This window comes from Anguilla anguilla, chromosome 12 (genome assembly GCF_013347855.1).
Source record: "Anguilla anguilla isolate fAngAng1 chromosome 12, fAngAng1.pri, whole genome shotgun sequence".
Lineage (NCBI taxonomy): Eukaryota > Metazoa > Chordata > Actinopteri > Anguilliformes > Anguillidae > Anguilla > Anguilla anguilla.
This window is the reverse complement of record NC_049212.1, coordinates 21301878-21317020: the sequence shown is the minus strand read 5'-3', so window position 1 is coordinate 21317020 and position 15143 is coordinate 21301878. Positions and strand designations below refer to the sequence as shown.

The 15143-nt window shown below is 44.6% G+C and overlaps 2 protein-coding genes across 3 annotated transcripts in view; both read right to left on the bottom strand.

Annotated features, from left to right (window-relative positions):
* Window positions 1-391: 391 nt before the first annotated feature.
* Window positions 392-2828, bottom strand: LOC118209255 (NACHT and WD repeat domain-containing protein 2). The gene is made up of 6 exons (XM_035384452.1): window positions 2666-2828; window positions 2381-2469; window positions 2129-2245; window positions 1530-1718; window positions 1274-1409; window positions 392-979 (listed from the first exon to the last, which is right to left on the bottom strand). Exons 1-6 carry the CDS (start codon window positions 2730-2732, stop codon window positions 414-416), a joined length of 1164 nt encoding a protein of 387 aa, XP_035240343.1. The 5' UTR covers window positions 2733-2828; the 3' UTR covers window positions 392-413.
* Window positions 2829-3613: 785 nt separating this feature from the next.
* The window catches only part of LOC118209623 (F-BAR and double SH3 domains protein 2-like), a 75459-nt gene continuing 63929 nt past the window's right edge, over window positions 3614-15143 (bottom strand). For both annotated transcript variants that reach the window (XM_035385133.1, XM_035385134.1), the window contains 7 exons: window positions 12230-12364; window positions 11439-11522; window positions 9737-9914; window positions 8628-8848; window positions 7503-7677; window positions 6937-7025; window positions 3614-6577 (listed from right to left, as the gene is read on the bottom strand). In XM_035385133.1, coding sequence (XP_035241024.1) covers window positions 6494-6577; window positions 6937-7025; window positions 7503-7677; window positions 8628-8848; window positions 9737-9914; window positions 11439-11522; window positions 12230-12364 — 966 coding nt within the window. In that variant the 3' untranslated portion in view covers window positions 3614-6493. The remainder of the gene's footprint in view (window positions 6578-6936; window positions 7026-7502; window positions 7678-8627; window positions 8849-9736; window positions 9915-11438; window positions 11523-12229; window positions 12365-15143) is intronic.

Here is a 15143-nt window from a genome sequence, read left to right as displayed (position 1 = left end):
TGGTAAGTGATGCTGGGGCTGGTAATAGCTTTCACCTAACTGATTACATATACTGGTGAGAAGCTGTTCCATAGTACTATTGCCACCATTTATAAAATAAACACCCATCACAGGGTCTGGTCCATCAAGCCAAGTACGCACCTGTAAGATAGGAGGAGCAAGTCAATAGGAGTTCAAATGGAGAAAACCATAGAAAGTCAAAATTGTATATAAACATATGGGATTTCCCCTGCAAATATATATTCTTCCTCACTCAATTTATCAGTAGCAGTCAAGAGATTAACAGATAGTGAAAAACCGGTATGAGCTGATTATATGTGAACATCTGTCATTTTTTTAAACAAGCAAAACCCAGTCACCTAATCAACCACTGTGTGTTTTTAAGGTCGCAGACAGTACATAGAATGTTACATTTACTCACTTACTTGACTGGCGCAATAAGCCAGAAGTACGGTTTTGCCAGTACAAGGCCCCCCGAAGAGGACGAGTGGATATTCTGTCTCTTTCTGCTGCAGGTAGGCTTTGACATGCTGGACCTCTTCACAATTGACTCTGTAAAGACTGGAGTAGATATGGCACAGGTTGGCCTGCTGCACAAGCTCCTGAGAAAGTGCATCATCAAAGCGATGCCTCTTCCTGGCAGCAGTAGAGTTGATGAGGTTCAGCAGATCTTTGTAGAGCTGCTGGCACAATCCTTCAGTGTACCACCTCCTCATCTCGGTGGTGTCACCTGAATGCAGCTCACTTACTGAGGTGGTAGTGTACACCTGGAGCTGACAGGAAGTGACAAGACCAGGCAGGAAGTGGTCACGGAGATTGCTTAGAGGATCATCAGAAGAGGCCTTCAGATTAGGGTTAAGGTCTATAAGGGGCTTTCTTCGGCATTGCTTCCTGGTGATTTTGTAGACATAGCAGAGGCATCTTGCAATGTCCTCCTTGGAACGATTTTCCAATGCAAAGTGCAGTTCTTCATCAAGAGCTACGGGGGCATACATCATATTTAATACTATCTAAACTAAGTTTATTCAATTACAATGCTCACACTCAAATTTAAGATATCTGTACTTCTAACCTATGTAGATACAATTGGACATTGTTCTTGATACTCTATTTTTAAATAGCTTAAATATATTAATTACAACATCTGTGTCACTCATAGTTTCTAAAGTTCATTTTTAAATGTCCCAAGGCAGAATATAATTCTTGTTATAAAACTATAATTCTGACTGTAAAATCCTTGTTAAAAAATATGCAGAAATAACAGGCACCTGACCTGATCTGAAATATTTCTGTGCCTTTTCTGAGGTTATATTTCCTTCCTGGATGCATCTTGTCACAATGGTGTGAAAAATGATCCTCATTTCCTGGTACACATCTTGCAGATGAATTTTGCTGGCTTTTACCTCTGCCTGGAATAAATGTGATGCTGAATTAAAACAGCAGTATTTCATAATGATTCTGGTGAGACAGTTTGCATACTGCACAGATTATGGTGCTGGTGTATGTAGGATGCAGCACTATAAGATTACCTGATCATGATGGCGATGGTCAAAGAGGCAGAAGGAAGGCGGTACGTTGTTCTCGTCTCTGCAGTACCAGCGTTCCAGGACCTGGGTGTCTATACCCATCTGCTGGCCAGTCTGCAGAATTTGCTGGAACTCAGAGACCTCCACCTGCACAGGGAGGCCTGTGCTACCATATTGCCTCCCAACCAGGGCCTGCAAACCCACAGCCATCACCAAAAAACAGAGATGCCTTATCTGAGTTGCTCCAGGAAACATATTGTTAAAATAAGTTTTAACATAGGCAAATCGTAAATTCTTCAAAACATACTGTAAACCAACCAAACTAAATATAATTTACATATCATGGTACTATATTGTAATATTCTAACGCAAATAAAATAAAAAATCTAATTTATTAGAATCCAAATTACATTGTTGATTGTGTTACAATATTCATTTTTGTTTATTTTCCCTAGAATGGCCCCTTAGCTGTAATCTGTACTCAGAAGAAAAATAGCACAAATGGAAAGCCACTCACATTTAAAGGGAAATTTGTACTCTCTATAGAATAAAAAGTCTGGGTTAGTGCAGCAAACACAGTAAATATGTTTCATTGTAATCACCACAAGGAAAGGTCCGGCAGAGGTCTTCCTGCAATCCTCCAGCAGCTGCAGCCGGACCTGCTGTCCCCTGGGGTCCAACACGTCCTGCAGTTCAAGCCCCTCATATGGGTCGATTACCTGGAGGACAGTACCTTAGATTTATATGACCAAAACTGGAAACCACATTTCTCATCAATATTACCACAAACTGTGCACTATATGTGAACTGGCTAGGGAAAATTGGAGAAATGCTGACTTCTTGTGGAGTCTTACCCTGAACTCCAAACCATGAGCACATCGGCAGTAGTCTCTCACTCTTGGGAAAACATCCTCCCTGAGAGATCTTCTCTCCTCCACAGAATCTAAAAATGCATTTCCTTCATTTTATTTCTCACCAGGGACTGTAAACTTCTCTCAACAAAACTATGAAAAAGGGCTGGAGAATGATCAGAAAACCAATCAGATTTAAGATAAACAAGCAAACCAAACAGAAAATAGTTTTGCAATCTAACACAACAAGAGGCTTCTAATGGTGATCCATAACCAGAAGAACCTTACCTTCAGGATTGGTGCACAAGTAAACTTTTACACAAGAGCTGACCAAGGTTCTTTGAAAGTCTTCCATCGAAATAAAATTTATTACATAATTAAAAAAAAAAAACTGTGTAGAGTTTGTAGACGATATTTCTAAATCACTTTAGGTAAAATCCCAAGAGACAGAACCACAGCTCCAGTACATTTCGCCTGCCCGCCCTTATTTCTCTCTGTCCCTGGCCTCAGAAAGCAGGTTCCTGACAGGAAACACGTACAATGTGTTTTTCTTGGAACTTAGATATGCCCCCCTGCCCACACCCATGCAATTTTGCCGAGTGGCAGCTGGCTTTTGATAAATACACAAAGAACCCTCACAGACAAAGATGCACACCTGTCTACCACCACCATCAAAGTGAATAGTGAATATTGTCACTCCAATTATACAAAATTGACATAGTTCGTAGAAACATTTTCAATTTGAAAAAACCAGTCGGGGAAAAAAAGTTTTTCTACTAAGCTGGATCCTGGACCTCAAACTGAAACTGGAAACTCATGGTATGACCAAACAGTGTACATTTTAATTTAGCGAAGATGCATGTACAGTACTAGCCCAGAGGCACCCTATTGGATACATGTCTGGTGAATAGGGTGGCACTCCATTACGACCGTATTGTTCCTTGGAAAGTCAGATGTTACACATGAAGTCATGCCCTGCGTGCATAAATATGAGGGTATTCATTTGTGTGAAATAGGGAGTGATAAAAGGGGGTTGCAGTCAGTATGTCAATAAATACTAATACTGAACTCCACACATAATAGAACACTTCCACCTTTGAGCCAGGCTACTTGCCCATTGGATGGCATTGCTTCCATGATACTTGGATTACAGTCCCCCAATGCTGTTGTGGCAAGACAGGTAGACTTACGTCCATTTGTGCAAATGTGTGAGCCAGGAAACACAAATATACATGTTTTTTTTCCATTTGTTTTTTATTTAACATTTGTACACAATAAATACAAACTTTTTTTTACAGCCAATAAAATGCAGACAGAATTTTGCACTACTGCTCTCTGATATTGTCACCGCGGCAACAGTCTGAAGGAAAGGCCTGTTGTTGTAATGGATCTTATAGCAGCTCTTAAACATCTTCAAATCAAATATGCAAAACACCAAAGTAATCAATAAGCATGTGTGGCTGTAGTTTTGAGGGAGTAAGAGTATGAACTGGCCAGAGAGATTACTAAGAAAAATGTGATTTGTGGGTGAGAACAGCTTTCTTAAATGATGGGACAGCTGTAAACCATAAACTTCAAAACAAGTTTGATAACATTAAAAAGATCTCAATGAGATCAACAAGAAGAGAGAGAGAAAACAGACAGAGCACAGATATTTATATATCTTCCCCTCTGATCAACTACTTTCAAAATCTAGACTGATTTATTTCATGTTGAAATCCACATTCTCTCCACAACATTTTAACCGTTTTCATTTTATTTTCTCATTCCCAACAATCAGTTAATTTTTGATAATACCACGCAAAAACATCACACCCTCCAGAAAGGACAGTCGCCCTCTTGGTTAGTTTCAGGAGTAAATCAGTCAAAAGCAGATCTGGTCCGTAGAACCACGAAAAGTACATGGGAAAAACGCACTGACCTCAGAACAAAGAGTTCAAGTGGCAACACACCAGTGAGGGGGCAACCGTACAAGAGCAATACTGCTGGTTTTAAACAGTGAAAAAAGAAGAAAAAAGTGCTGGTATATCTTTCATTTCAATGGGTTGATAGATTTGCTTACACGCAGGATGCAAGAGGTCAAACTCAGCTATGGAAATTTTGTTTTAACATTGTCAAAGTCTGAATGTCTTTAAAAGTTATACTGGACTTCCTTGTTCACAGTAAAGAGATATATATATATATATATATATATATAAATCGCACACACACACAACAGCTGAGAATTACAATCTGTATATACTGTGCACGGACACTTGCTAAGCCCAAATAAATGGATGCTATTATACAATATTTTTACAATATTGGTTCAGTACATAGCTAAACTCATTCAGGACAAGTATGTTTTGGGCATCAAATCAACTTTGTTCCTCCTTCAACACCTGTAATTACAGATTTTTAAAAAAGGCAGTGAACTAAAATTGTGCTGGATGCTTCTTCCTGAAAACAAGCTACAGTGTCACTTAAAAATTCTATCCTATACATACGTGCCTCTGGAACACCAGCTCCAAGTGCCAATCAGTGAAGTCTCGATTCTGCTGAACGGTTTTGCATTTATTAAAATGTCAACTCTGGAAATGATCTTTTCAACAGTCAGCTTGGACAATGTTTGGAGAAACACATTTTTGAAAATCTCGTAATAATGATCTTTTAGGGGTGCATGTTCTGTACTGTGCTGCAATAGCACAAATATTAGCCAAGTCTATGGTTATTCTGTCGCGACCTCCAGCTTTTGACAAAGGCTGCTCTCTGCTCTTTAATGGGACCTGGTGTTGTGCCAATCAAAAGCTACGAAGTCACATGTCACATTCACCTTTGAGAAACGCTCCTTTTCCACAATGTGAGAAAGCAAGAAAGCTCAACTTCGGCAAGGAGGAAAAAAAAACAAAAGCAAACAGAAACAAAGGAAAATCAACAAAACAGGTGTTTGAAGTGTGAAAGAAACGGCTGCCCCGCAAGGAGGGAGAAGTAACAACACAAAAAGGGGACATTTTCATATTCTGCACCTTTCATATTCACAACCGCGATAACATGGTTTCCTATGAGACCAAACACTCCCTTTCCCATTTTCACCTTTTTCCAGTCAGAAAAAAATCTGCGAGTCGACATTGCCCTCAGTTTTCCAATTTGTTAAATACTGTTTCTTGAATCACAAAAACATCCCATTCAGTCTTCAACAGTGTTACACGATAGATATTAATGTAAAAATAATGCACTTCAACTACTGGTTCAGATATTGATTCGCATATATAAACAATAAAGTCAGGCAATGATACAGAAAGTGAGGAATACCGCAGGGCTACACAAAAGATTAACCTGACGTTTGCCGATCACACTTCAGAAACGCACATCATCTAATCTGTATTGCATTTTTTTTCCTTTTGAGGACTAAATATTAGTAATACAGATCCCTGTCTTCATAATAAAAGCTGAAAAGAGTTACATTTGTGTAATTAGTATCGTTTCAAATTGCCACATTTTCCTTATCTATGAGATAAAGAGCGACGTTTATGTCCTGCAGGGGTCAGGGGAAGGGGACGTCCGTGGGAGGAACCAGCCTCCGCCCTCTTACCTTGCCTCATTATACAATTCCCTTTGCCTAGAGGTGTCAATACCATCTACCCCATACCACACACGGCATCGACTTTGTAATGCTAAATGATGAAATGTTGCGTGTATTTATAACATTCCTATGACAACAGTAATGTACTGTACTAATGCACATTAAATACGTATGATATGACTACATATAGCCGGGCCTAGGGAACCCCAGAATTTCCTAGATATAGCCCCCCCCTCCCCCACCCCACTCCCTTGTTCCCCTTCTTCCTCAGACTGAAGTCTTTACACCTCACAAGTCCACTGAATAAAGATGTGCAAGAAAGGCACCAGCCGTTTGTGGCTCTGAGGAGTGTCTGTTCTCCCTTCGCTCCACTCTGCCGGTGAGGGGAGGGGTGCACAGCGCCCCCGCTGCTGCTAAAGGAGGAGGGCTCAGCGGGGGGAGGGGTTGCCAGTGGTGTGAGACCCCCCCGCGCGCCTCCTGCTCGCCCTGCAGTGAGGAGCGACGAGATGGGGCCCAGGTCCAGTTCCAAGCGATGAGCTGCCTGGGCAGAGCTCTCACACCAGAGTAATCTCCACCTCCTCCGTCTTCTCCACCTGCCTGCGGGGATGCTGTTTCGGGGGAGGTGGAGCCGCACGCACCTGCGATGGGGAGAAGGAAAGGCAAAAACACATGAACACTAGCACTAATAAGATCTCTGTAAGAGATAAGCGCTCGAAATCGCAGGGATGACCAGAGAGATAATGACTCGGTGCCTCCACCCGTGGACTTGTCTTCTGTGTGCACAGGTGACTGCACAATGGTCACAGACAGATTTCTGGGTGTGTAAAAAATGTTGGCAGGACCTGTGCGATGTGTATGTGTACGAGTTTGTGTGAACTACCCACTAACAATGAGTGGGGCTTGGGTTATCTCCACATTGACAGGGATGGCAATACAAAGGTCCCATTGAGAGAAGGTGGGGTGTCAGCGGCACATTAACAGGGGGAGGAGCGCTTACAGGGCGTAGCTTCCCAGGTCCGCCATCAGGGGTGAACCTCGGGGGCTGGGAGAAACCTGCAGAATCCGGGCCCAAACTGCTGCTGTGATCTGAGAGGGAAAAAGAGGAGAAATGGGGGGGGCTAGTGAGAGACTGAAAGCATGACATCCCAAAGCAATTTCACCATCAGTATCTCACCCACGGCCACTATTACTGCTCTTTCTCGCTCCGCACTGCACATTTCAACATCAGGCCAATTAAGCACAGATGTAATCTGAGAGATAAACAGAGATGGGGAATAACAAGAAATGGTCACATTACAGCCTGCTAAAAACTCATACACTATCCAAGTACTGATTACATCATCAAGTCTTGTAAACAGCACCACGACATCAGGGTTACTAACAGAGTTATAAACACAGAGTTAGTAACAGCCTTTGACTAGCAGAGAATGGGGGGAGTTGCAGTCAACTGATCCTCCACTTTCACTCTCAGTCCCTGGGAGTGAAGGGACTCAGGCACTGGTAGAGAGAGGTCTTAGTCACTGGGAAAGAGGGGTCTTAGTCACTGGGAAAGAGGGGTCTTACTGTGGGAGGGACCCTTATGCGACGTGGGCGTCAGCTTGTGGTCGCCGTTGACGGAGGGCGAGCGGGGGAACGGGGGTGCGGTGCCGCCCTCCGGGGTGGTGTAGGGGCTGCAGGGGGGCTGGTCGTACAGGGGCAGCGGGGGCAGGGAGGGGTGCAGCTGCTGGGACGGGGACACCTGCAGAAGAGAGCACAATTAATTATGGGCGGGCCTCGGCACTGGCGGTGCTCACTCGCACTCTGATTGCCGCACAGGCTTGTGGGTAATGACCAGAGAACCCTCCCTGGCTTTTGTGGCCCTTTGATAAAGAGCTGTCTTGTAAACATCTTAATTGCAGGAAGGATACAGCCCCTCCTGCTTCAATCAAGACTTCAAAAACACAGTATCAGATCAGATTATGCACAGCAGAGAGTATTGACAGCACAGGAAATGAGCTGTCTAGCATTCAGTCTGTGAGTATGTGTTTCTCTGTGCCTGGTGCCTGTTCCTTTGGCTGTGATAGTATTTACGCAAGCCAATGTGTAAGCTTTGCATGGGTAAATGTTTGTTGCATATATAGTATATCTGTGTACATATGTATCTGCATTTATTCTTGCACGCATGTTCCTGTCCATGTGTGCAAATGTGTGTGAGTGTGTGCGCGCGTACATGCCTACTTGTGTGTGAGTGTGTGTGTGAGTGTGTGCGCGCGTACATGCCTACTTGTGTGTGAGTGTGTGTGTGAGTGTGTGCGCGCGTACATGCCTACTTGTGTGTGAGTGTGTGCGAGCATACATGCCTACTTGTGTGTGTGTGTGTGGTGTGTGTGTGTGTGTGTGTGTGTGTGTGTGTGTGGTTGTGTGTATGTGTGTGTGTGTGTGTGTGGTGTGTGTGTGTGTGTGTATGTGTGTGTGGTGTGTGTGTGTGTGTATGGTGTGTGTGTGTGTGTGTGTGTGTGTGTGTGTGTGTGTGTGAGGGTGTGTGGTGTGTGTGTGTGTGTGTATGTGTGTGTGGTGTGTGTGTGTGTGTATGTGTGTGTGTGTGTGTGTGTGTGGTTGTGTGTATGTGTGTGTGTGTGTGTGTGTGTGTGGTGTGTGTGTGTGTGTGTGTGGTGTGTGTGTGTGTGTGTGAGGGTGTGTGTGTGGTACCTGTGCGTCAGGGCACCACTGCGCGTCTCCGTTTTCTGAGGCAGTCAGGTCCTCCACCAGGACAGAAGGGAAGACGCCCACGCGGCCGTTGAACTCGCCCTCCCAGAAGCCGTCGTCCTCCTGGTTGTCCTTGTTGAGGATGCGGATTATGGCTCCCTCAGGGAAGGACAGCTCGTCATCCGTCTGGCCCTCATAGTCATACATGGCCTTCACAAAGCTCACTGTGGAGGGAGCGAGGGATAAGGGGAGGGAGGGAGAGATAAGGGGAGAAATGGAGGGAGAGATAAAGTCAGAAACGGAGAGAGATATAAGGGGAGAAACGGAGGGAGAGATAAGGGGAGAAACGGAGGGTGAGAGGATGGGGAAAGAGGAGGATGGAGGGGAGATAGGCAGGAGGGACGATGTGAAAAAGGGTTATCAGTTATCAGTACCAACTGTATCAAGATCTGCGTCAGTATCACTCACTCATGTTGACAAACACAAATCTGATTATCAGCCACAGTCCCCATCTCCTACTTACTCCACAATCTTGAATAAAAGCTGGTCGAAACAGTGCAGCAAACTGATAATGCTTCAACGTTCTGTACAACATAGTTCGTGCAACATTTGCATAGCAAAGTCAATGACATTCTGTCCTCAACTGCGTACCATGTCCACTAGATGGTAGCAGTGGCCATCATAAAAATCATGTTAAAGTTTAATAAAATTCTGTATTTTCTTTCATAATAAGGACACTTTTTCATTACACACAAAAAGCTGTGCCAGGACTACAACATACATAGACTATGTGCTCAACATATTTTCTATATGCCATCACATCAGTATAGGACAAATGACAAGGCGTACTAAGCATTACTCTCCTGCATCCATACATATTCTGGACTGTGGATTACAATTTTGATTAAAAACACCAATAAGAAGCAAAAATGCTCATTGGTTGGCATGCGTGTTTTTGCACTCCCACTGCTGTGTATTTTCACACGTGCACAGTGTTGTATGTGGCGTGTGTGTGTGCGTGCGTGTCTATGCGCTCCCACTGAGGTGTATATTCACACGCGCGCAGCGCCGTATGTGGCGCGCGTGTGAGTGTGTGTATGCGTGTCACTCACAGTTGGCGTCTCCGTTCATGCTGCCTGAGGCCAGCTCAGGCTCGGTGGAGTTGCTGGAGCTGTGGGATCGAGCGTCGAGGGCCGCCAGGGACTGCAGCATGCTGAGGAGGCTGTTGGAGGTGGGGAACTGCAGGTACTTCTCAGGAACGTAGCCCACGTGCCCCGCCTTGTTCCGCGCCTGAAACACAGAGCCCCCCGGGCAGCGTGAGGACCGAACGCACAGCCGTATCATACGTAATGAACATTACAGCTGCGTGCGGCTCGACAGGACCGAGGCTTTTCCCCGCGTGATGAACAGATGGGTCAGCGCGGTGTCGAAGGTCACAGTTAATCTGGGCCGAGTTTATGCGCTCCTCGTCTCTAATACGGGTTGTTTTTGCGCGATGAAACATCTGCCAGAGGAATGCTGGGAGAAAAGCCCACGCTAAACAGCGGTAAGACACAGGGTGTTGCTGGGGAAACGGAGCCCCACCCCTGTTGCTGAAGTGCGAATCAAGCGGAGGAGGAAGTGATAAGGAAGACGTTCTGTAGCCACGGCGCTTCTCAGAAGACTGCCTGGCTCACAAACATAAAATGGAGGCCGTCAGCACCGCCCCCTCCCTCTTAGTCCAACGGAAGAACATCAATGCTTCCCGCAGTTCAGTGGAGCAAGGCTCAGTTGTCTTAAGTGAGGTTTTAAAGCACAGCTGGGGCACACTGTAATTCTGAACTAAACTCTAGGTAGATACCATATTCAGGCACTTCAGGCAAGCGGTACACACAAGCAAACATAGCTGCCTTACCAAGAGACTATGCCAGCATCGAACAGATACTCTGAGCATACAACTCACAGAGGAGAGATGGAGGTTAAAATGCAGTCCTTCATAGACATGGACAACAGGTCTAATGAGTCTATTAAGCCATTTATCTACTCAACCACCGATCTATCAAACTTTCATCCCCTCCTCCTGGAAATCGATCGACCAATCTATCTTTGTCTCTCTGCAAAACTTGTTCTCCATCTCTCACGAACGCTGTCTCAACTATCTGCCTGGCCACTGTGGACTTAGCAAGGTGACCGGGTGCATAGCTGATGTATTGTACCAAAGTGAGCCAAAAGATTAATGTCTCTAGTTGTGTCTGGGTGGGTTACAGCAACATATAATAAGGCTCAAGGCCATATGTTCATGTGTTGACATAATGCATTATTTTAATCAGTGCTGTTATCATTACCATTATCATAATATATTTTCTTGGCCAAAACCCATATGTAGATTCCACAGTTCCTGTATTATATATACACACACATATATACATCATTCATCTTTAAAGATTGACATCCATGCAATTTGGATTAATTACATATGGCACAATACTGACCAAAAATGACCTTTTGACCTTCTGGTAACAACCAAGCTCAGTAACTGCAATATACTGACAACCAATCTAAGATGTAGCTCTTCTTATTCATTTTAATGGTCTTCATTTTAATAGGTAAAATGGCCAAAATGGATGATCTCCAATGATAGAACGCCCATCGAGCATTCATGCCATTAAGGGGGGGGGGGGGGGGCATATGGCATCTTTTAAAAGCCTATCAACTAACTCATCCAGTCTTTAGAGCATTCACAATACACATTTCATATCAATCTGGAAAACTGAAACCCTGGGACGGGGTTTTGGCACTGAAGTACACAATAAGCCCACGGTGGATCTCGCGTACCTTCACCCAGTCCTCCATGTCCCCGTCCTCGATCACCTCCAGCACTTCCTGCTCCTCGATGGTCAGCTCATCTGGCTGGGAAGCCTGAGAGACAGACAGACAGACAGACAGACAGACGGACGAACATTAAGGACTGTCTCTGAAAACCGTCCTACGTTGCCAACGCCACCTCCTCCTGGTGCACAGCGGGCACGAGCTGCAGATTAGACGGTGACTTTGCACGTGTGAATGCCTGCGTGCAGAAAAAATCTGGCGGTGTTTGCATGTACCCGAGATTATCACCTGCAATATCAGGTGACACGATCTGGAAAAGAGACGGCTAAGAGTCACATTGAGAGTGCAACAGAACGGAAAAAGCTAAACTCCTCCCCTATCAGAGCCGTTTTAACTAAACACAGATGACCTTTAAGCTAACTTGTGGAAGAAATCTGCGGTCAAAGAGATTAATTTTTGTGTTCGTGTATATGTGGGTGTGGGTGTGAGAGTGAGATACAAAAAAAAAGTGTTTTGTGATATACAACAGGAGTACAGAACATTTTGCGTAAGTTTTGTTTGTACATATCCTTTGTTTGCATACATGCGTCTGTAAACATTTGTGCGTGAATGACCTTGCGAGAGTTTCAGCAGACAACTTAAGAACTGTGTCTGTTTATTTTCCACAGTTTCATGACTATGGCACCTCACTGGCACAACTTGTGTGTGTTTTCCGTTAGATCACAGGAGCAGTGCGCCATAATGATGTGTGTGTGTGTGTGTGTGTGAGAGAGTGTGTGTTGAGTGTTGCCCAGTACCTTATAGGAGTAGAGCACCTTGCAGGTGAGGGGGTAGTTGCGGAGGGTGCCAGATGGGCTGGAGCTGCTGTCATCGAACACCTCCATGTTGTCTTCGAACTCCTCGCCTTCCTCCCTCTCGAAATCAGCCGTGGCCTGCCGACACAAAATCCGCCCGAGGTCAGGGGTCAAACGGTGTTTCAGGGCGGCGGGTCCCAGAGGACAGACTGCGCGCGGTCTCACGGTCGCCCTTCAGGACTGTACCGGCCGGACAGACGGGGAGAGGAGGAACACTAGGGGGAGGGGCGGCTTCCAGTCACCTGATCCTGATTATTATGCGATTAGGCTCCGCCCCTTTGTGCGCTACCTGTGGGAATCTCACTGGGACTTGTGGATCAGGTGTGCCACCTGGAGCCTAGGCCCAGCCCCCCAGGGACAGGCGAAGGCAACCCAACCTGGACGCAACAATGCCCCAACGCCAGAAACAAGCGAGGAGAGGAAGGGGGCGGGGGAAGTCCCACTCGCTCCAGAGCTGACACAGTAAACTCAGATCTTTTATTTGTTTAAATGAATGAAGACACACGATCCTGCTCCTTCTGTATATAAATGGGTGTAACCTCAAATGTTAACTTGGTCGGGCCATTTTAAGCCTGTTTAAAAGGAGTCACAACTCTCGTTTTCCAGGGATAGCGCCCTAAAAAAAGCACTGTAACACTGGGACGGCTGCTGTACTGCCTCACCAATGAGCAGCTTAGAGTCTCAAAGCTACCTGTGTGCTTCATGTACATGCATGTGTGTGTATACATGTATGTGGATGTTATGTGAGTGTGGACAGACAGGTTCCTAATAGTAGTTAGTACAGAGATGCACTGTGTCCATGAGATAATAAATCAACAGCTCCTGTTTGCTCACTCCCTAAAGACAAATGCTTACATCACAAATTAGCGTCAAAGCCTTGTTTAGCTCCCAAAGACCTGTGCTTGCTGATATCGAGGGAACACTGATAAAGTTTTGCTTCTTACCCCTTCAGATCACAAACTATTTTGGGGAAGGCACCGTGGGCAGCACAGCAATGTAATTAAGACATGGACTCCGGCATCCTGAAACGTGATAGCTTTTAAGGAAGGGCACAGGTTTGAAATGGTTTGAGAAGCACTCTTTTGGGAACATCTGGAGACAAAGCCCTCCCTCACACGTCCCTCCCTCCCCTCTCTTCCTGAAGAGAAGCGCTCTGCAGTGCGATGTGAGCGGAATGATTAATGCGGGCGAGGGCCCGTTAAACAGGCCCTGTCCTGTTCAGCCTCCCGCAGGAAACAGGGGCGCAGCCACCGGGCTAAGATCGTCCTGAGTGGGCCTCCTCTCCCCCCATCACGACCGTCTCGGCGTTCGTCCACCACATTGGGAGGTCAAACTTCCCAACAGAGCAGTTTTAAGTTTGTGGGAGTGTGCTACTTCCAGATCAAATGCAATGAGTAAAATTAAAGTGCATACTCAAATAATACTACACAAAAATAGATTTTTCTCTTTGAGAAAAAAAAACTTGGTTCTGAGTCAGTTCAGATGGGCTCAGATTCCGGATTGTACACGTTTATGTGATGAAGCTTCAATTACTGTTTTGTGGGTTTCTCTGAAAAGATACAGAAGAAAGATACTGAATAAAATCTATATATGAAAACTACTAGCATAAGTTTTAAAGACCTTGTTAAGGAAGCAAAGTGTTTTTATTTGCCTGTTCTATAATGCAAACAATTACAACCATTAGTTGAAGGACATGTTCTCTCAACACAGACCAACTAGCGCACCACAGAAAAAAAACATACAAATCATATTTCCAGTTCTTCTTATTAGATTACCACCATTCCTCTCACTGACAGGATTAAAGCCTGTCGTGCGCCCAGCAGATTATTGTCTGAGCAAATCAACAGCAGGTGGGTGCTTCCTGCTAAAAACGCACACACCAGGGACATATTTCCATTCGATTCCTTCCCTTTATTTGCCTATTATGCTTTTAAGCACCTTGGCTGTGATGACATCATGTTGTTTGAACAGAAATCAAAGAGCTGTTCACGCCTTTTGTGCAGTGATGACAACTCATCTAATCTTCTGTTGGATGGGTGACGACCCAGAACCCTTCAGGTGGCTGTCCTTGAGCTTAAGTTTGGATGGCTGAGAGGGTGAGACTATCCAATCCAGTAATACCTAGCAGATATAGATCAGTGGGGGAAGCATGAGCTAGAAGACTAGTATATATGTCCAGTTTGAGATGGCATGATGCAGAAAATACGGTGTGAGGTACACAAAGCAGATGCGCACCTCATTCGGCCCGTTTTAACTACCCGTTTACGAGAGGCACTAAATTATTTACAATCGCACAGACAGATTCATTGATTGGAATATTAATTTAGAACACAAGGCCAAATGCAGCAATGCAATTTATAACACAGAAATGGGCCTATGGCACAGTTATTAGCTTAGACATCATTATATCAGAGTGGATTTTGCTACGAGCAGATCTGCAGACAGAAATATCCCATGTGTATTTTGTATTATATTGAGAATGATGTGCACAGCTCATAGACCTAACATATTATGAATATACACAAGTGCATATTTACTGGAGAAACTCGAAATCAGCACCTTGCTCAAATATACAATGACCTTGGAATGATACCTGCAAGCTACTTTCTGGTTAGTAAAATATAATGGTGCCACTGTATAATGAGGATGGTAATTACAGGAAGGTGCATAAATACAAACAAAATCTAAGAGATAAAGGTGCTAACACCCCTCCTCCTTCCAAAAATATTGCAGGATTTCAAATTTGCATATGAATGAACTTCAATTGTGCAAGTTTAAAGCTACGGCACCATCAGTAATTTCCTTTCCTCTAATTATCATAATACTGCTTTAATGGTGTCAGACCAGACAGAGGAAT

What these genes read in the sequence shown, in the direction of transcription:
- LOC118209255 (XM_035384452.1), bottom strand. Translation starts at nt 2,732, where the DNA reads ATGGAAGACTTTCAAAGAACCTTGGTCAGCTCTTGTGTAAAAGTTTAC. An exon ending in CTTGTGCACCAATCCTGAAG is followed by an intron (nt 2,470 to 2,665) that starts GTAAGGTTCTTC and finishes ATGCATTTTTAG; the next exon opens with ATTCTGTGGAGGAGAGAAGA. An exon ending in ACAGAAATATTTCAGATCAG is followed by an intron (nt 980 to 1,273) that starts GTCAGGTGCCTG and finishes ATGCCCCCGTAG; the next exon opens with CTCTTGATGAAGAACTGCAC.